At 50.1% G+C, this 22,172-nt stretch overlaps 1 protein-coding gene across 1 annotated transcript in view; it reads right to left on the bottom strand.

Moving 5' to 3' along the window:
* Positions 1–22,172, bottom strand: part of COL27A1 (collagen type XXVII alpha 1 chain) — a 1,169,012-nt gene that overhangs the window by 320,730 nt on the left and 826,110 nt on the right. The window contains exon 34 of the mRNA XM_069236924.1: positions 15,926–15,979. Coding sequence (XP_069093025.1) covers positions 15,926–15,979 — 54 coding nt within the window. The remainder of the gene's footprint in view (positions 1–15,925; positions 15,980–22,172) is intronic.

Here is a 22,172-nt window from a genome sequence, read left to right as displayed (position 1 = left end):
TCCTCCCTTAGAACACAATGCGCATGGGCCTTGGCTGCATCCCTAGATTGTTTTCCTTCAGGGGAGAGAAAGAAAGATTGGACTGAATGTGGTGATTAAAGATGTGTTTATATGTAAATATATGCCCTGTGCATTGTACATACTGAGTGATAAAACGCACAGAGGCTGTCAGTGCTCACTTATGGCGAAGAAGGGTGTATGTGAATCTACAGCACTGCAGGCTACAGCCCGATGCTTCCATGGTAACATATTCTGTTCATTGCATGGGTGGCTGTAGATAAGCATGCTTTGAATCAACTATAAAGCAGTGTCTTCCCAGCAGCAGTTAGTGGGCAGATGTTAGAGAAAGTATACTGAATATTGTTTGACTAACCATAGCTTGTTGAGAAGGGAATATATCCACAAAGTGGCATTGAGTGAATGTGTGTGTTCACAATGTTGCTGTCTTACGTATGTCAGCTAGGGCCGTGTTATCCATATCAGTCACGGTCGCCCCATTTTTCCATGTGCAGTGTGCTCTGGGAGGTACCTGGAGCCCCTGCTTAGCTTTAGCATAACACATTGGAATGCATTTATAATCCTCCCCGCAATACTTGCTTTGGAAATTGGTTGTCCTCTCTGCAGTGCTGCATGGACAACAAAAAGTTGAGTGGACTTGTGGAATGCTTTTGTCCTGTCAATGAAGAACATGAGTGCTTGTAGGAAAGTACCCTCTTTCTTGGCATGGTTACCCCCATTTTCTGCCTGTTGTCAGTGTGTTTGACTGTGTTCACTGGGATCCTGCCAACCAGGGCCCCAGTGATTATGCTCTCTCCCTTCAAACTTAATTACTTGTAACTATTTACACCCCATATTTGGCATACTGGTGCCCCCTTGTAAGTCCCTAGTATATAGTACCTGCGTACCCAGGGCATTGGGGTACCGGGGGATCCCCATGGGCAGCATCATGTATTATGCCACCCCTGCGAGCCCATGCAAAATGTGTCTACAGGCCTGCCACGGCAGCCTGCGTGAAAAGGTGCATGCACCCTTTCACTACTGGTCACTGCACCAGGTCACTGTAAGTCACCCATAGAGGGCAGGGTGCAAGTACCTGTGTGTGAGGGCACCCCTGCACTAGCGGAGGTGTCCTCACAAACTCCAGATCCATTTTCCTGGACTTCGTGAGTGCACGGACACCACTGTATGTGTGTACTGGGCATAGGTCTCTACCTATGTCCAGCTACATAATGGTAACTCCGACCCTAGGAATGCTTGGTATCAAACATTGTGGAATCTTACCCCAGTACTGTTACCAGTATTGGAAGTATGATTCCGTGCACTCTGGGGGCTCCTTTGAGGACCCCAGCATTGCTACCACCAGCCTTCTAGGGTTTCCCGGGCAGCCCAAGCTGCTGCCACCCCTCAGACAGGTTTCTGCTTGAACAGCTCAAGCCCAGGAAGGCAGAACAAAGGATTTCCTGTGGGAAAGCTGGGTAACACCCTCTCCCTTTGGAAACAGGTGTGACTGGCTTGGGAGGGGTAGCTCCCCCAAGCCACTGGTATGATTTGAAGGGCACATTTGGTGCCCTCTGTGCGTAAACCAGTCCACACCGGTTCAGGAACCCTCAGTCCCTTCTCTGGTGCGAAACTGGACAATGGAAAGAGGAGTGACACTCCCCTGTCCATCACCACCCCAGGAGTGGTGCCCAGAGCTCCCCCAGAGGGTCCCTGGGTTCTGTCATCTTGAATCCAAGGTTATCAGAGACCTCTGGGAGCATCAGGTCCGGCAGGTGATGTCAGAGCAGCCTCCTGATAGTTGGTCACCTGGCTATGTGTCCAATCCCCCTTTCAGGGCTATTTAGGGGTGCTCTCTCTCTCTGTGCTGGGTCCTCTTATTCGACTTGCAAGATTCCAGCAGGACTCCTCTGCAACCTCTACTTCCACGCGCAGCCACTGGAACCGCAACTGGACCCTCCAGGAACCGACAATCTGCATCCAGAAGACTCGGCTTGCAACATTGTTTCCACGGCTCCTTCCAGCTTCTGCAACATTTACCCAGCTGTGCATCCTCTGAGGGTGGCAAGTCTTCAGTCTGCATGAGAAGGAAGAAGGAATCTCCCTTGGAGGGAAGGAGTCACTCCCCTGCATCCGCAGGCACCAACTGCAACGACGACAGGCTGCCTGGATCTCCACTAATCCTGAGCTGCGTGGATCCCGCATCACCGGTGATGGTCTACAGTAGCTCTCTTGGTCCTCCCTGCCAGCTGTCCAACTTTGATGGAGATAAGCCCTTACCTTCCCATGCAGGACAGTACCCCCATGCACTATGTCTCTTCTAGCTACCAAGGCTTGTTGGCATCTCCTCCAAGGGATCTTCAGGCTCCTTATAGCCCCAGCACTCCTTCCTGCGACGCACAGCCCTCTGCGTGTATCTCCTGCAGCGTGGGACCTTTCTCAAGGTGTGAGGTGTGGGCTCCTCTGCAACTCCTGGTTCCTCGTCCCGGGAGGTCTCCTGTGGGGGCTGCATTTTCTTCTGTAGACTCTCTGCCTTGCTGATGGCGACCCTAGGACTCCCCACATGGGTTGAGTCCTCCTGGACCTTGCTGGTCCCCTGCAGCTCCACTTTTGCTTCACTGCGACTTCTGCCTTTACAAGGCATGTTAGTGGCTTTTTCATTCCACTGACCGACAGCAATCATCCATCCGGCTTTGGACGTCCACTGCATCCTCCAGGAACTCTTCACCTGCTCAACGGCTGCATTCCTGACCGTCTTTGTCCCACCGTTGACCAATTCCTGGAACCACAGCTGGGTGGGTAGTGGCTCCTGCCCCCACTGGATTCTTCTGTGACCTCTGGACTTGGTCCCCTTCTTCCACAGGTCTTCCTTTTCAGGAATCCACTGCTTGTTCCTTGCAGGCTTGTCTGGGTGTTGCATTATCTTCTTTTTTTCCTTTTGGGTGGTTTGGGGAAAATCCAGAAACTTACTTCTTTCTTCCTGGTGGCTGGGGGGGCACTGCGTTACTTACCTTTGGGGTTTCCTAGTTCCTCCAGCTTCCCTCTATACGTCCCACTTAGCTAGGTGGGGGTCCTGCCTTCGCATTCCATTTTTTTTAGTATATGGTTTGGGCTCCCCCTAGGGTGACTATTGCATACTTGCTATTGCACTGTTTTCTATTGCTATTTATGGCTATTTCTGATTACTAGTGTACATATCTAGTGTGTTATGTATCTCCTATTAGAGGGATGCCTCTCTAATACTTTTTGGTAACTGTGTCACTAAAATAAAGTACCTTTATTTATGTAACACTGAGTGGTTCTTTCATGTGTTTAAATGCTGTGTGACTACAGTGGCATTGCAAGAGCTTTGCATGTCTCCTCGATATGCCTTGGCTGCTCATCCACAGCTACCTCTAGGGAGCCTGGCTTCTAGACACTGCCTACACTTCACTAATAGAGGATACCTGGACCTGGTATACGGTGTAGGTACCTTAGGTACCCACCACACACCAGGCCAGCCTCCTACAGTGCTCATTTTAAGTCTAATGTGTGTAAAGCTCTCTACGCCACCAAGAAAGATTATTGGAAGAAAACTGGCAACAAGATAGACTGATTGCACTGGAAAGGAGACATCATTGTGCGTAAGGACTTTGTGCAATCCACGGGAGCACTGTGTCTCCATGTACCTGAATAAGGGTCTCTTAAATAGTGAGTGTATTTAACTCACTAATAGGTCTTAAAGGCAGCTACAAAGTATAGCCACAAAAAGGCTTCTTTCCCTGAAAGAAATTGAAAGTCCACTGAATGCAGTGGCTCAAAAGATGGTCTCAGGAGCCTGGTGAGGTCTACATTTAGATTTCTAGTAGGTGCTGGGGGCCTTTTTGGAGGTATAACCTTACTAAGGGACCTCTATAAAGGCTTTGATTAATGGAATTGTAAACAGGGAGAAACGTTCTCTGTTTTGCATGTACGGGGCTACTGCTGCAAGGTGCTAGGTGGAGTTGTACAGAGGTGTTCGCCAGTTCTGCATTTTGTAAATGTAGAAGATAGGAAATTATATCCTGCACCGTTACTATTAAAGGGTCTAATTGATTTGTAAATCAGTAATAACTAAAGCAGTTCCATTTGGCTGCGTAGCGCATGCGTGTGGTAGGCCTGCGTGCTTCGAGTACAACAGCTCTCGCTCCTGCAATACTCTGGAAGATTTAACTATCCACATTCTAAGACCTCAGGAGCTAGATTTCAAGATTTAGCTTTCTGGGGTCAGCTGTCTGATTAGCCTCTGGTATTGAGTGAGAAGGTCTGATCTAATGGAGGGCTTCTCGTGAGGGGGGTGGACATGTCTAACAGGGCTGAGTACCAAGGTTGTGTGGTCCATGTTGGAGCCACAAGAATGCCCATCATAAGACCTTGCTGCATCTTCTGGACTATGCTATGGAGTGAGATTTAGAGGCATAAAAATGTATGCAAGTATCCCTGACCAGCTGATCCATAGTGCATTCCTGATGGGCTGAGGACTGGAGATGAATTGTGGGCGTTCTTTATTTTCATGTGTGGCAAAGAGGTCGACTGCTGGAGTTCCCAACTTGTGAAAGCACTACTGTGGCACATGAGGGTGGAGTTCCCAGCTTGTGAAAGCACTGCTGTGGCACATGAGGGTGGAGTTCCCAACTTGTGAAAGCACTGCTGTGGCACATGAGGGTGGAGTTCCCAGCTTGTGAAAGCACTGCTGTGGCACATGAGGGTGGAGTTCCCAACTTGTGAAAGCACTGCTGTGGCACATGAGGGTGGAGTTCCCAACTTGTGAAAGCACTGCTGTGGCACATGAGGGTGGAGTTCCCAATCTTGCACGGGTCCTACTTAGCTGGTTTGCAAAGTAGTTGGGCACTCCTGGGAGACGTTACACTAGGAGGTGTAGGTGTTTGTATGTGGTCCATTGCTCTCACGTTTTCAGTCGTAATAAGGACTGCCCTGTTCCATACATGTGGACAGAAGGCTTTGAGTGAAGTGAAATGGCTAAGAGTTTGAGTAGTTGATGTGTTTGGTCTGCTGAACAGAACTCCAGGGACCCTACACAGTTATGTTGTCAAGATGTGTGCCACATTCGATGAGCGATGTTGTAATGATCACCTGCGGGGGAGCATCCAAGGAAGGCAAGGGGCTCTCTTTTGGGCCTCACATTTCCTCTGCCTCTACCGTTGCTTCATCTATAACCTCCCCTTCATGACCCCTGGTGCTCTGGGCATCTCGAAGGCCTCTGTAGTTGCCTTTGATACGTCTCTGACTAGGAACCAAAAGCGTGGCCTGATTTTAGTAGCCTTTTCGGATGTGTCAATCCTGTGTCTTTTTTAGTTTGCCCTATCATTTCATCCACCTAGGGACTAAAAAAGCACTTTCCTTCGGGGCGAACGTTGAGAAGGTGTTGTTGCACCTCTGGTTTGAAACCTGATGCATAGAGCCAGGCACACCTTCAGAGCAACATTCTAGCATTTGCACCCCATTAGCCGTCCGTGTCCGCAGTGTCTGGGGTGCAGGCGATATTGGCGTTGGAAATTACTTTTCCTTCAGCCACAGGTTTCTCACCTCGCTTTGAATATGGCTTGGGCCAATGTATTAATGCTTCTATTCCTTTCTAATCTCGAACACAACACTAGCGAGACACAGAGGGCCTGACTCAGACACTTTTATGTAAGTTTACTCTTTTCGGTATTCACAAACTATGATTTAATTCTAACTTTATCTTGTGAAAGAGAATTCTGCACATAAAAGGATAGGCCTGATCTATATGTTTATGTGCGGAGTTCTCCGCCCCAACTGCAGACTCTCCGCAGCCCAAAAAGTTACTATTAAATCATTATTTGTGAAAACAGAAAAAAAGTAAACTTGCACAAAAGTGTCAGTTTACCTTTGTGAATCAGGTCCTGAGATGTGGCACCTATTGAGACTTGTTTACCTGCAGCGTGTGTGCGTCTGTTCTCTTTCTCTAGCGGTGGGGCAACCCCAGTGGTTTGCGGGGCACTCTCTTTGTGGCTGTTCGAACTGCCGAAGAGTGTGGTGGAGCCTCCGTCTGATGCAAACAGTCTTCTGGACAAGCCTTGTACTCTTTTCCTATTTCAGACATAGGTGGTCATTATGAACATGGCGGGTTGGCCTGCCATGCCGGCGTTGGTGGGTGAAACCACCAGCTGGTATGGCAGGCCAACCCACCACCTAATGAACACAGTGAGGGCTGCCATCGGCAGCCCTCACTCACCGCCAGGCTTCCTCCGTCAGGCAGCCTGGCGGCAGGTGGAAACATCATCCGACAGGGCAGCCGTTCTACCCCTCGGATAATGTTTCCGAATCCTCCAGCCTTTCCCTGGCAGGTTTCCCTGCCAGGGAAAGCCTGGCAGAGGGGGTGCCCCTGCACTTTGCGTGGGCAGTGCAGGAGCCCGGTGCAGTGCCCCGTTGCGCAGGTCCATGTGGAGCCGCCGTCAATGTCCCGGCCAGGCATTCCGATGGCCAACAGGAAGGTTCAGCAGTGCCCTGTCGCGCAGGTCCATGTGGAGCTGCCGTCAATGTCCCGGGCAGGCCTTCCGACGGCCAACAGGAAGGTTCATTATTTGGCAGGTGGGGATCCGGGGACGCTGGCGGTCAGTGTTTTGACCGCCAGCATGAACATGGTTGTACAATACAGTGCACCATGGCGCTCGTTAGCACAACTGCACCAACATTTTTGCCACAGTTGTGGCGCTTTGACAGACTAGCGCCAAACATTGTGGCACTAGTCTAGCACAAGTCAGGGAGCCCCCTAGGATATAGCACTAGCATCGGTGTAACACCTGTCCTGGGCAGGCGTTAAAAAATGACACTAGCATTGCGCAGGGAACAGCCCCCCCCTTGCATACATCATACCTGGTGCAGGTATGATGTTGGCGCAATGGTTTACAAAGTGGCACAGTGCTAGCATTGTGCACTTCGTAAATATGGCACAGGATGAGGGCCTGTTTAGCGCCACCGTAGTGTAAAACAAATGTTGCTACGCAGCACTAAGGATCACAAGGGCCTTGTACACATGCCCTCAAAGGTGCGGTCAAGCACTACCAAGCTCCTACCCATGATACCGAAGAAGGATGCAGGAGCTTCTGACGTAGAAGGACTCAAGAGTTGCCCTCGGTGATAGCTGCGAAACACTCCTGTACACAAAGCCTCTGCAGAACCAGAGAGAGATGGGACCTCTGTCCACCACAAACACATGCGGCAAGGAACACCCAATGAGCTTGTGAGTGACGACAGCGAGGGAGATGTGACTCAGTTTTGAAAACCACACATACCACACGTTAGCCATACTGTCGTTACTGAATATGCGTGCGAGGATGGAAAAGGGGCTTCTTCAACAAAGGCTTAACAAGGGTCCGATCCGAACCCTGAATCCAGGATTATCACCACAAAAACTAAAAACTACAGCTATGCTGTGTGATCCTCCACCATGAGAGTCCGTCCATCAGTGTTATGGCTACCTCTCATGTACACGTCAATCTCAGAACGCCTTGAATGTTTGCTCCCTGGTTATGTTTGATGCAAAAGACGATGACACAGTACGAAGGCAGTAACCATCCGACCGCAAGAGCGAGTTAAATTCAGGAGCTTTAATACCTTAGTAAAGAACACAAGATCTACAGAAAGAATACAAGCCTGAAACCATGTAAAAAGCATTCTTGCCAAGGGGTTTATTTGTTCTCAGACCTCTCCAGCGAAGGCCTCCGTAGTCACCTCTGCCAAGAGGAATGGAATCACATCCATGATCAACTACTGCATGAATAACCGTTTAGGGAAAATAGCGTCTACCTGTGCATCACATCACACACGCAACGAAACGAGCAATACAAACCTCATAAGAACATGCAACATTCACTACATGCATCTTTGGGAAGAGTGTTAGTGGCTCTTTAAAGTGGCTTTGGACGTGATATGTTCACTGCCATGCTGTAGTAACATCGTAATGCCCATGCAGCATTTGTACACATCAAAAGTAGGTTGTTTCAGAGCACCTTCTACCTGCATATACCTGTATGGCCACAGGAGATCTCCATAGTCATTGTCAAGTCAGACCTCAGAGGTTTTATGTTAATTGAGCAACACAGATTCTTTACAGAACTGTGAGTTCCGTTGACTGTTTGCATTCTTCCTTGAGCACATCCACTTTCCGAGGGGAATGGAGAAGCGTCCCTCAAGACGATTCGTTTCTCCCATGGGAGGGGAGAAGGTTCCCCCAAGATCTGTCCTTCTATCTCATGGAGGAGAGAAGGTTCCCCCAGGATCTGTCCTTCTTTCTCATGGGATGGAAGAAGATGCCCTCAAGATCTGTCCTTTTATCTCATGAGAGGGGAGAAAATGCCCTCAAGATCTGTCCTTCTATCTCATGGGAGGGGAGAAAGACGCCCCCAAGATCTGTCCTTCTATCTCATGGGAGAGGAGAAGATGCCCTCAAGATCTGTCCTTCTATCTCATGGAGGAGAGAAGGTTCCCCCAAGATCTGTCCTTCTATCTCATGGGAGGGGAGAAGATGCCCCCACAATCTGTCCTTCTATCTCATGGGAGGGGAGAAGATGCCCCCAAGATCTGTCCTTCTATCCCATGGGAGGGGAGAAGATGCCCTCAAGATCTGTTCTTCTATATCATGGGAGGGGAGAAGGTTCCCCCAAGATCTGTCCTTCTATCTCATGGGAGGTGACTAGATGCCCTCAAGATCTGTTCTTCCATCTCATGGGAGAGGGGAAGATGCCCTCAAGATCTGTCCTTCTATCTCATGGGAGGGGAGAAGATGCCCTCAGGATCTGTCCTTCTATGTCATGGGATGAGAGAAGATGCCCTCAAGATCTGTCCTTCTATCTGATGGGAGGGGAGAAGATGCCCTCAAGATCTGTCCTTCTATTTCATGGGAGGGGAGAAGATGCCCTCAAGATCTGTTCTTCTATCCCATGGGAGGGGAGAAGATGCCCTCAAAATCTGTTCTTCTATCTCATGGGAGGGAAGAAGGTTCCCCCAAGATCTGTCCTTCTACCTCATGGGTGAGGAGATTGTGTTTCCCCTTACCTTTCCCCCCAAGATGTGTTTCTCTCTCCAAGGGGAGAGGAGATGATGCCCTGTATGCTTGCTCATCTATCCAATGAAAGCAGAGATAATGACCTCCAGTGACCTCCTTCTTCCCACAGAAGGAAGAAGGGGAGATATGCCTCCCATATGTGCTCCTTTCTTCAATGGACCCTACCAACATCTAGTCTTCTGCACCATGGTAGGAGAGATGATACTTGCAACCCCGAGATGTGTTCCTCCCTGCCACAGGAGGGAAGATAGTGCTCGTTCGAAGATCAATTCCTGTTCTATATGGGAGGAGAGATGTTGCCCTCCCCACTAAGATCCATTGCTCTCTTCAACAGAGGATGAGGAAAGATGCCCGCCATGGAAGGGGAGATGGTTCATCCCCCCTGCTCAATTGATGTCATCACAGATCAGTTGCGTGTCACGGCCATATCAACATATAGACTACTGAGGAGTCATATGTCAATGCAACCAGTCTGATTTCTGTGAAATCTGTTTGGGTCATGCGTACCTTGGGCACACCTTCAGCTTGCATGAGTCCAGAAGGGATCATTGTCAGAGGAACCCACTTTACATCAACATTATGGGCAGAAGACAATTGCTTGGTGGGTGTGACCCCTGGTTAATCTTTTAACCCACAAAATGACATCCAAATAGACAGGAAAGATCACGCAGTAGGATAGGACTGTTGATGTCAGCACTGAGGATTCATTAGAAGGGTTTTCCCTGAACAAAGTGCATTCTATCACAAGTGTTTGAACATTCTTTCCTTTCTAGTGGCACCACCCCCAGAAGGTGCTCGTTTCCCTCTCAAGCCTTCCAGTGGTACTAGAAGGAACACCATGGAGTGACTCTTCGTTCACAAAAGCCAGCAATATTATGTAAATACATATCCATACTACCATCACAAGCAAGCTCTCTGGTTGTACACACATCTATGCTTCTATTGTTTCTTCAGGTTGAGATAGTATTCCCTTCTGCTTCCAACAAACACTGTGATGAGACACTTAGCCTTCAGCCTGCGTCCAACCCTTGAGCAGGCGTCCTTTTTGGACAGACCCTGCTCTTTGAGTAAAACGGGCTGAGCACGACTTAGAGACTTGGTGTAAAGCTACTTAGCCTAGATGAAGTACACTGTGAACTACAGGCTCACAAGCACCTCCTGGGGTCCTCAACTAACATGCAGCAGGAGCAACGGTCACCGCCGACCCTCAGCTTAGTGCCTGCCCATTGAAAGGAAGGGAATCAGCATGTGCAGGGTCCCCGGGTGGCTATATTCAAACTGAGGGGCACATTTATGAGAGGCAAAGCAAGCCCAAAATGTGATTTATGAAGAAATGCAAGGTCAACTTGCATGGCCGAGTGGCTTGATAAACCTGGAGTAACTCAACGCATGTCCCTGCATTGCATTACTCTGCCCCAGGGAGGCGTTCTATCAGTGTTGCGTGGTTGTTCCCGCATGAAACCTAGGGATTTTGATGCATTCCCAGATTTATCAGAAGTGGTAGGCCTAGGATGCGGCAAATGCTCCACCATTCTAGGCGAGGAGTGACAAGAGAAATAGTTGTATTTTTCCTTATTACTCTCTCTTTCTCTGTAGAAAGATGAAGGTGCCCCTTCCTGCACAGAAACAATCCTCAACGGCATGTTCCCCTGTATGTGTGCTGCAGAACGGAGCACCCGTAGAAACGGGAAACCAATAGGAGCAATGAACATATTCCTCCTAGTTACACCTCCGTTAGTGCAGCATTTTGATGCATTCCCAGATTTACAACCCATGGTAAAGCTGGTGATGCGCCAAAATCCATGGGTGGATGGTGGGAACGCCCACTCTTCACCCATGGAATGCCTTGCATTACTCTGGATTTACTAAGCCACGCAGATCCATGCACGGTGGCTTTGCATGACTTAGTAAATCTTACGGAAGCCCTTGCGTGACCTTGCGTACACAAGGACAACACAAAGGCTTAATAAATCTGGTCCTCAGTGTCATCATCAACCACTCATACACCATCTACGGCCCACAGCGCTTGCTAAGCAATGAGCTAGCCATGTCAGCCCCCAGCACCCACCATCTGATCTCTTCTAAGCCGGATGCTGTTAGCAACGGCACAGAGTTCACAGGCGGTGCCAAGAAGAAAGGGTTTGGAGCACGTCCCTCTAAGCTCAGCTGGATGGAGACAGCATGCCTGTCTGCGCCTAGCTCCTCCTGATGACAGTCAGATGGAAGAGGGCCCTGGCCCATCAATGGTGCGTTTGTTACTGAAGAAGGGATCAAGGGCCAAGGGACTAGGCACCCAGTGGAAATGTAAGAAGGGAACAAAATGCAGACAGAGAAGCTTTGGGAGCCCACGGAAACTGTGCCAAAGACCACACAGTGAAGGACCGCAAAGAAACAAGAGAAGAGGAGGAACTCACTGGGCAAACTGCTGTAAAGAAAATGAACACAGCTTCTAGACCACGAGCAGGGACAGCATGCCAATCATGCTTGGGCACAGGCACAGCTCGCCAGGCACAGCACCTAGATATGGACTAGTATCTCTGCGCAGTCACCTGGTCAGGGACTGACACCCCTGCTCCATCACCTGGACACAGACTAGTGTCCCTGTTCCATCAGCTGTCACAGACTGTCCCGTCAGCTGGTCATGGACTACCATCCCTGTTCCATCAGTGGTCACAGACTGTCCCATCACCCAGTCATGGACTGCTGTCCCTGTTCCATTAGTGGTCACAGACTGCTCTCCCTGTTCCATCAGTGGTCACAGACTGCTGTCCTTGTTCCATCAGTGGTCACAGACTGCCGTCCCTGTTCCATCAGTGGTCACAGACTGCTGTCCCTGTTCCATCAGTGGTCATGTGCTGATGTCCCTGTTCCATCAGTGGTCACAGACTGCTGTCCTTGTTCCATCAGTGGTCACAGACTGCTGTCCCTGTTCCATCAGTGGTCATGTGCTGCTGTCCCTGTTCCATCAGAGGTCACAGACTGCTGTCCCTGTTCCATCATTGTCACAGACTGCCGTCCCTGTTCCATCAGTGGTCATGTGCTGCTGTCCCTGTTCCATCAGTGGTCACAGATTGCTGTCCCTGTTTCATCAGTGGTCACAGACTGCTGTCCCTATTCCATCAGTGGTCATTTACTGCCATCCCGTTCCATCAGTGGTCACAGAGTGCTGTCCCTGTAATATCAGTGGTCACAGACTGCTGTCCCTGATCCATCCGTGGCCACAGACTGCTGTCCCTGTTCCATCAGTGGTTACAGACTGCTGTCCCTGTTCCATCAGTGGTCACAGACTGCTGTCTTTCTTCCATCAGTGGTCACAGACTGCTGTCCTTCTTCCATCAGTGGTCTCAGACTGCTGTCCCTGTTTCATCAGTGGTTAAAGACTGTTGTCCCTGTTCCATCAGTGGTTACAGACTGCTGTCCCTGTTCTATCAATGGTCACGGACTGCTGTCCTTCTTCCATCAGTGGTCTCAGACTGCTGTCCCTGTTTCATCAGTGGTTAAAGACTGTTGTCCCTGTTCCATCAGTGGTTACAGACTGCTGTCCCTGTTCGATCAATGGTCACAGACTGCTGTCCTTCTTCCATCAGTGGTCTCAGACTGTTGTCCCTGTTCCATCAGTGGTCACAGACTGCTGTCCTTCTTCCATCAGTGGTCTCAGACTGCTGTCCCTGTTCTATCAATGGTCACAGACTGCTGTCCTTCTTCCATCAGTGGTCACAGACTGCCGTCCCTGTTCTATCAGTGGTCTCAGACTGCTGTCCCTGTTCCAGCAGTGGTTACAGACTCACTTCTCTGTCTCATCAGTGGTCACAGCCTGTCAGCTCTGCCCCATCAGTAGCTGTAGACCAGTTCAATAAGTGGTCACAGACGGCCATCTCTTTCTTGTCATCTGATCCCACAGCTGCACCTGTCCCTTCCGATGTCACAGACTGCCATCCCTGTCTTGTCACGTGGTCAGACAGCTGTCCCTGTCCCAACTCCCGTCCCATGACTGGTCACAGAATGCCATCCCTGTCTCGTCAAGTGATCAGACAACCATCCCTGTCCCATCCCCTGGCCCATAAGTGATCACAGACCGATGGCCCTGCACCATGACTGGTTACAGAGTGTTGTCCCTATCACACCAGCTGGTCAAACTGCCACCTGTTGGAACTGACAGCCTTTGCGTGTTCATCTCCCAGCTTTCTGCCTGCCTCCCTCCACTTTTTTGATACTGTTTTTGCTGGTTTTAGGACTCTGAACACTTTACCACTGCTAACCAGTGCTAAAGTGCATGTGCGCTCTCCCTTAAACATGGTAACATTGGTTTATACCCAATTGGCATATTTAATGTACTTATAAGTCCCTAGTAAAGTGCACTACATGTGACCAGGGCCTGTAAATTAAATGCTACTAGTGGGTTGCGGCAGTGGTTGTGCCACCCACCTAAGTAACCCCTTAACCATGTCTCGCGCCTGCCACTGCAAGGCCTGTGTGTGCAGTTTCACTGCCACTTCGACTTGGCATTTAAAAGTACTTGCCAAGCCTTACACTTCACTTTTTCTACATATAAGTCATCCCTAAGGTAGGCCCTAAGTAACCCATAGGGCAGGGTGCTATGCAGGTAAAAGGCACGACATGTACATATGTGTTTTATATGTCCTGGTAGTGAAAAACTCCTAAATTCGTTTTCCATTACTCTGAGGCCTGCTCCTTTCATAGACTAGCGTTAGGACTGGCCTCATATACTTTTTGAGTGGTAGATTCAGATCAGAAAAGGGTAACCAGGTCATATTTAGTATGGCCAGAATGGTAATAGAAAATCCTGCTGACTGGTGAGGTGGGATTTTATGTAACTATTTTAGAAATGCCACTTTTAGAAAGTGAGCGTTCCTCTACACTTACAAAACATCTGTGCCTTACAGCCTGTATCCAATCAATCAATCAATCAGGAATTTGTAAAGCGCACTACTCACCCGTGAGGGTCTCGACGTCTGGGCTGGGCTGGTTGACAGCTCCCTTGTGCATTTCACTCAGACAACCACAAACACAGGACACTCAGTCACACCTCACTCATCTGCATATTGAATGGGTCCTGGGCTGGAAGGGTTGAGGGCCTAAGACTTACATTTCATAGGTTAGTGGCCTGCCTTCACACCATGGACTGCCAAACCCCCTACTAGGACCCTGGCAGACAGGACTGTACTGAAAGCGGAACTTGTGCACTTTAAAACCACTCTTTGAAGTCTCCCCCACTTCAAAGGCATTTTTGGGTATATAAACTGGGTCTCTGACCCTACCAACTCAGACACTTCTGGACCTGCACCTGCAACCTGTCAAGAGGAACTGCCTGGCTGTCCAAAGGACTCATCTGGACTGCTTTGCTGAGGACTGCTGCCCTGCTGTTGCCCTGCTGCCCTACTGGTCTCTGACTTTGCTAAGAAGGACTCTGCCTTCCCCAGAAGAGCTCTCCAAGGGCTTGGATTGAGCTTGCCTCCTGTTTTCTGAAGTCTCAGGGCCAAAAAGACTTCACCTCTTCAGGAAACTCCTTGTGTGTTGAAAATCGACGCACCACCTGCCGGAATCGACACAAAGCCTGCATTGCAACTGAGAAATCACAGCACAGCCGACTGGAACGACACAGCCCGACTTACAGAGTGGAAATTCATCGCAGCACCTGCCTTGCGACTGAAAATTAGACGCATCACCTACGGGATCGACGCAGCACTGTGCCTTCTTCCAGCGCATCAATGATGGTTCCCTGCATCGTCCCTGGGTGTCCTAATACCCCGCATCATAGTGAGGAAAAACGATGCAAACCCCTTGGAGCATGGAAAGAAATGAAGCATTGTCTGTGCCGCACAGGAAAATCAGACGCACACCTTTTTTTCCACGCATCTCCTCCTCTGCGCATTGTTATTTTTAAGCTTGCAAAAGTGATATTTCAGCTTGTGCTTATTGAATCTTTGCCATTTTGACCTTATTTTATTCAGATAAATATTATCTATTTTGCTAAACTTGTGTGTTGTATTTTTGTGCTGTTTCCACTGTGTTGCTGTATGATTTATTGAGCAAATACTTTCAACATTGCCTTCTAAGTTAAGCCTGACTGCTCAGTGCCAAGCTACCAGATGGTGGACACAGGATAATTTGGATTGTGTGTGACTTACCCTGACTAGGATTGTGGTCCCTATTTTGACATGGGTGTATACCTCTGCCAAGTAGAGACCCAATTTCAAACCTCGTTCCTTGTTTGGTCACATACCTCTTTCACAGCTTCTCAGTATCTGGTCACAGGTGCCCTTAGGTCTCCCTGGCACCCGGCCACAGCCCCCACATGCTCAACACCTAATCACAGAAAGGGACTGCTCCCAAGAGCTAACATCAGATGCCCACAAAAAAATGGTCACACCCCCTCCCAGTTAGGGTCTCGTATGGCCACCACAGACCCCCTCTCGTTGGGTCTCATTGGGCCACCACAGACCCTCTTATCTGGGGTCTCATAGGGCACCAGAGACCCTCTCAGCTGGGGACTCATAGGGCCACCAACAGACACCCTCAGCTGGGGAATCATAGGGCCACCAACAGACACCCACTGCTGGGGTCTCATAGGGCCACCAACAGACACCCTCAGCTGGGGTCTCATATGACCACCAACACTTTCACTCTCCTTGCCTTAGTCATACCCTGACTGTGCAGCTCCTAATAGTTCCTCGCCTACCAGTCCATCTCGCAGTAAAAGGAGGGGTGTCTGCCCTCCTCCATCAGATACTTCACTTCAAAATACATTTTCTCTCTTTGGAAATGTGACTCACCCTCCCCCAACAATTCCTCTTGTGTTGTACTAATGACAGTGTGTAAATGTCAAGGTTTTGTTCTTACCTTCATGCCAGGTTCACCAAGTGTGCCAGCTTCACCGGATGGGCCAGGGGGTCCCTGCAAGAAAAGGTTCCAGGTATTAACAGAAGTGAGAGATCAGAGCACAGTAAAGCTGCTGCTACAGATGCTTATCGGCGCAAAGACAGAGGAGCGCCCCTCAGTGACAGGGGAGGAGCCCCTCTCTATAGTGTGGTATGACAGAGGAGAAGTCCCTCTCTATAGTGTGGTATTACAGAGGAAAAGACCCTCTCTATAGTGTGGTATTACAGGGGAGGAGCCCCTCTCTATAGTGTGGTATTACAGGGGAGGAGCCCCTCTCTATAGTGTGGTATGACAAAGGAGGAGTCCCTCTCTATAGTGTGGTATGACAGAGGAGGAGTCCCTCTCTATAGTGTGGTATGACAGAGGAGGAGCCCCTCTCTATAGTGTGGTATGACAGAGGAGGAGCCCCTCTCTATAGTGTGGTATGACACAGGAGGAGCCCCTCTCTATAGTGCGGTATGACAGAGGAGGAGTCCCTCTCTATAGTGTGGTATGACAGAGGAGGAGCCCCTCTCTATAGTGTGGTATGACAGAGGAGGAGCCTCTCTCTACAGTGTGGTATTACAGAGGAGGAGCCCCTCTCTCTAGTGTGGTATTACAGAGGAGGAGACCCCCCTCTATAGTGTGTTATTACAGAGGAAGAGTTCCCCTCTATAATGTGGTATGACAGAGGAGGAGCCCCTCTCTATAGTGTGGTATGACGCAGGAGGAGCCCCTCTCTATGGTGTGGTAGGACAGAGGAGGCGCCCCCTCTCTATAGTGTGGTATGACAGAGGAGGAGTCCCTCTCTATAGTGTGGTATGACAGAGGAGGAGCCCCTCTCTATAGGGTGGTATGAGAAAGGAGGAGTCCCTCTCTATAGGGTGGTATGACAGAGGAGGAGCCCCTCTCTAGAGTGTGGTATGACAGAGGAGTCGCCCCCTCTCTATAGTGTGGTATTACAGAGGAGAAGACCCTCTCTATAGTGTGGTATTACAGGGGAGGAGCCCCTCTCTATAGTGTGGTATGACATAGGAGGAGCCCCCTCTCTATAGTGTGGTATGACACAGGAGGAGCTCCTCTCTATGGTGTGGTATGGCAGAGGAGGCGCCCCCTCTCTATAGTGTGGTATTACAGAGGAGGAGTCCCTCTCTATAGTGTGGTATGACAGAGGAGAAGACCCTCTCTATAGTGTGGTATGACAGAGGAGGAGCCCCTCTCTATAGTGTGGTATGACAGAGGAGGAGTCCCCTCTCTATAGTGTGGTATTACAGAGGAGGAGTCCCTCTCTATAGTGTGGTATGACAGAGGAGGAGTCCCTCTCTATAGTGTGGTATGACAGAGGAGGAGTCCCTCTCTATAGTGTGGTATGACAGAGGAGAAGCCCCTCTCTATAGTGTGGTATGACATAGGAGGAGCCCCTCTCTATAGTGTGGTATGACACAGGAGGAGCTCCTCTCTATGGTGTGGTATGACAGAGGAGGAGCCCCCTCTCTATAGTGTGGTATGACAGAGGAGGAGCCCCTCTCTATAGTTTGGTATTACAGAGGAGGCGCCCCCTCTCTATAGTGTGGTATGACAGAAGAGGAGCCCCTCTCTATAGTGTGGTATGACATAGGAGGAGCCCCCTCTCTATAGTGTGGTATGACAGAGGAGGAGTCCCTCTCTATGGTGTGGTGTGACACAGGAGGAGCCCCTCTCTATAGTGTGGTATAACACCGGTGGAGCCCCTCTCTATAGTGTGGTATAACAGAGGAGGAGTCCCTCTCTATAGTGTGGTATGACAGAGGAGGAGTCCCTCTCTATAGTGTGGTATTACAGAGGAGAAGACCCTCTCTATAGTGTGGTATTATAGAGGAGGAGCCCCTCTCTATAGTGTGGTATGACAGAGGAGGAGCCCCTCTCTATAGTGTGGTATGACAGAGGAGGCGCCCCCTCTCTATAGTGTGGTATTACAGAGGAGGAGTCCCTCTCTATAGTGTGGTATGACAGAGGAGGAGCCCCTCTCTATAGCGTGGTATGACAGAGGAGGAGCCCCCTCTCTATAGTGTGGTATGACAGAGGAGGAGCCCCTCTCTATAGTGTGGTATGACACAGGAGGAGCCCCTCTCTATAGTGCGGTATGACAGAGGAGGAGTCCCTCTCTATAGTGTGGTATGACAGAGGAGGAGCCCCTCTCTATAGTGTGGTATGACAGAGGAGGAGCCTCTCTCTACAGTGTGGTATTACAGAGGAGGAGCCCCTCTCTCTAGTGTGGTATTACAGAGGAGGAGACCCCCCTCTATAGTGTGTTATTACAGAGGAAGAGTTCCCCTCTATAATGTGGTATGACAGAGGAGGAGCCCCTCTCTATAGTGTGGTATGACGCAGGAGGAGCCCCTCTCTATGGTGTGGTAGGACAGAGGAGGCGCCCCCTCTCTATAGTGTGGTATGACAGAGGAGGAGTCCCTCTCTATAGTGTGGTATGACAGAGGAGGAGCCCCTCTCTATAGGGTGGTATGAGAAAGGAGGAGTCCCTCTCTATAGGGTGGTATGACAGAGGAGGAGCCCCTCTCTAGAGTGTGGTATGACAGAGGAGTCGCCCCCTCTCTATAGTGTGGTATTACAGAGGAGAAGACCCTCTCTATAGTGTGGTATTACAGGGGAGGAGCCCCTCTCTATAGTGTGGTATGACATAGGAGGAGCCCCCTCTCTATAGTGTGGTATGACACAGGAGGAGCTCCTCTCTATGGTGTGGTATGGCAGAGGAGGCGCCCCCTCTCTATAGTGTGGTATTACAGAGGAGGAGTCCCTCTCTATAGTGTGGTATGACAGAGGAGAAGACCCTCTCTATAGTGTGGTATGACAGAGGAGGAGCCCCTCTCTATAGTGTGGTATGACAGAGGAGGAGTCCCCTCTCTATAGTGTGGTATTACAGAGGAGGAGTCCCTCTCTATAGTGTGGTATGACAGAGGAGGAGTCCCTCTCTATAGTGTGGTATGACAGAGGAGGAGTCCCTCTCTATAGTGTGGTATGACAGAGGAGAAGCCCCTCTCTATAGTGTGGTATGACATAGGAGGAGCCCCTCTCTATAGTGTGGTATGACACAGGAGGAGCTCCTCTCTATGGTGTGGTATGACAGAGGAGGAGCCCCCTCTCTATAGTGTGGTATGACAGAGGAGGAGCCCCTCTCTATAGTTTGGTATTACAGAGGAGGCGCCCCCTCTCTATAGTGTGGTATGACAGAAGAGGAGCCCCTCTCTATAGTGTGGTATGACATAGGAGGAGCCCCCTCTCTATAGTGTGGTATGACAGAGGAGGAGTCCCTCTCTATGGTGTGGTATGACACAGGAGGAGCCCCTCTCTATAGTGTGGTATAACACCGGTGGAGCCCCTCTCTATAGTGTGGTATAACAGAGGAGGAGTCCCTCTCTATAGTGTGGTATGACAGAGGAGGAGTCCCTCTCTATAGTGTGGTATTACAGAGGAGAAGACCCTCTCTATAGTGTGGTATTATAGAGGAGGAGCCCCTCTCTATAGTGTGGTATGACAGAGGAGGAGCCCCTCTCTATAGTGTGGTATGACAGAGGAGGCGCCCCCTCTCTATAGTGTGGTATTACAGAGGAGGAGTCCCTCTCTATAGTGTGGTATGACAGAGGAGGAGCCCCTCTCTATAGCGTGGTATGACAGAGGAGGAGCCCCCTCTCTATAGTGTGGTATGACAGAGGAGGAGCCCCTCTCTATAGTGTGGTACGACACAGGAGGAGCCCCTCTCTATAGTGTGGTATGACAGAGGAGGAGTCCCTATTTATAGTGTGGTATTACAGAGGAGGAGCCCCCCTCTATAGTGCGATAGAGCCCCTCTCTATAGTGTGGTATGACAGAGGAGGAGCCCCCTCTCTATAGTGTGGTATGACGGAGGAGGAGCCCCTCTCTATAGTGTGGTATGACAGAGGAGGAGTCCCTCTCTATGGTGTGGTATGACACAGGAGGAGCCCCCTCCCTATAGTGTGGTATTACAAAGGAGGAGCCCCTCTCTATAGTGTGGTATGACAGAGGAGGAGTCCCTCTCTATAGTGTGGTATGACAGAGGAGGAGTCCATCTCTATAGTGTGGTATGACACAGGAGGAGCCCCCTCTCTATAGTGTGGTATGACAGAGGAGGAGCCCCTCTCTATAGTGTGGTATGACAGAGGAGGAGCCCCCTCCCTATAGTGTGGTATTACAAAGGAGAAGCCCCTCTCTATAGTGTGGTATTACAAAGGAGGAGCCCCTCTCTATAGTGTGGTATTACAGAGGAGGAGTCCCTCTCTATAGTGTGGTATGACAGAGGAGAAGACCCTCTCTATAGTGTGGTATGACAGAGGAGGAGCCCCTCTCTATAGTGTGGTATGACAGAGGAGGAGTCCCCTCTCTATAGTGTGGTATTACAGAGGAGGAGTCCCTCTCTATAGTGTGGTATGACAGAGGAGGAGTCCCTCTCTATAGTGTGGTATGACAGAGGAGGAGTCCCTCTCTATAGTGTGGTATGACAGAGGAGAAGCCCCTCTCTATAGTGTGGTATGACATAGGAGGAGCCCCTCTCTATAGTGTGGTATGACACAGGAGGAGCTCCTCTCTATGGTGTGGTATGACAGAGGAGGAGCCCCCTCTCTATAGTGTGGTATGACAGAGGAGGAGCCCCTCTCTATAATTTGGTATTACAGAGGAGGCGCCCCCTCTCTATAGTGTGGTATGACAGAAGAGGAGCCCCTCTCTATAGTGTGGTATGACATAGGAGGAGCCCCCTCTCTATAGTGTGGTATGACAGAGGAGGAGTCCCTCTCTATGGTGTGGTATGACACAGGAGGAGCCCCTCTCTATAGTGTGGTATAACACCGGTGAAGCCCCTCTCTATAGTGTGGTATGACAGAGGAGGAGTCCCTCTCTATAGTGTGGTATGACAGAGGAGGAGTCCCTCTCTATAGTGTGGTATTACAGAGGAGAAGACCCTCTCTATAGTGTGGTATGACAGAGGAGGAGCCCCTCTCTATAGTGTGGTATGACAGAGGAGGCGCCCCCTCTCTATAGTGTGGTATTACAGAGGAGGAGTCCCTCTCTATAGTGTGGTATGACAGAGGAGGAGCCCCTCTCTATAGTGTGGTATGACAGAGGAGGAGCCCCCTCTCTATAGTGTGGTATGAGAGAGGAGGAGCCCCTCTCTATAGTGTGGTACGACACAGGAGGAGCCCCTCTCTATAGTGTGGTATGACAGAGGAGGAGTCCCTATTTATAGTGTGGTATTACAGAGGAGGAGCCCCCCTCTATAGTGCGGTAGAGCCCCTCTCTATAGTGTGGTATGACAGAGGAGGAGCCCCCTCTCTATAGTGTGGTATGACGGAGGAGGAGCCCCTCTCTATAGTGTGGTATGACAGAGGAGGAGTCCCTCTCTATGGTGTGGTATGACACAGGAGGAGCCCCCTCCCTATAGTGTGGTATTACAAAGGAGGAGCCCCTCTCTATAGTGTGGTATGACAGAGGAGGAGTCCCTCTCTATAGTGTGGTATGACATAGGAGGAGCCCCTCTCTATAGTGTGGTATGACACAGGAGGAGCTCCTCTCTATGGTGTGGTATGACAGAGGAGGAGCCCCCTCTCTATAGTGTGGTATGACAGAGGAGGAGCCCCTCTCTATAGTTTGGTATTACAGAGGAGGCGCCCCCTCTCTATAGTGTGGTATGACAGAAGAGGAGCCCCTCTCTATAGTGTGGTATGACATAGGAGGAGCCCCCTCTCTATAGTGTGGTATGACAGAGGAGGAGTCCCTCTCTATGGTGTGGTATGACACAGGAGGAGCCCCTCTCTATAGTGTGGTATAACACCGGTGAAGCCCCTCTCTATAGTGTGGTATGACAGAGGAGGAGTCCCTCTCTATAGTGTGGTATGACAGAGGAGGAGTCCCTCTCTATAGTGTGGTATTACAGAGGAGGAGCCCCTCTCTATAGTGTGGTATGACAGAGGAGGAGCCCCTCTCTATAGTGTGGTATGACATAGGAGGCGCCCCCTCTCTATAGTGTGGTATTACAGAGGAGGAGTCCCTCTCTATAGTGTGGTATGACAGAGGAGGAGCCCCTCTCTATAGTGTGGTATGACAGAGGAGGAGCCCCCTCTCTATAGTGTGGTATGAGAGAGGAGGAGCCCCTCTCTATAGTGTGGTACGACACAGGAGGAGCCCCTCTCTATAGTGTGGTATGACAGAGGAGGAGTCCCTA

The sequence above is a fragment of the Pleurodeles waltl genome, chromosome 6 (genome assembly GCF_031143425.1).
Source record: "Pleurodeles waltl isolate 20211129_DDA chromosome 6, aPleWal1.hap1.20221129, whole genome shotgun sequence".
NCBI classification, from domain to species: domain Eukaryota; kingdom Metazoa; phylum Chordata; class Amphibia; order Caudata; family Salamandridae; genus Pleurodeles; species Pleurodeles waltl.
The sequence above is the reverse complement of the archived record's forward strand: the minus strand, read 5'-3'. Positions and strand labels throughout refer to the sequence as shown.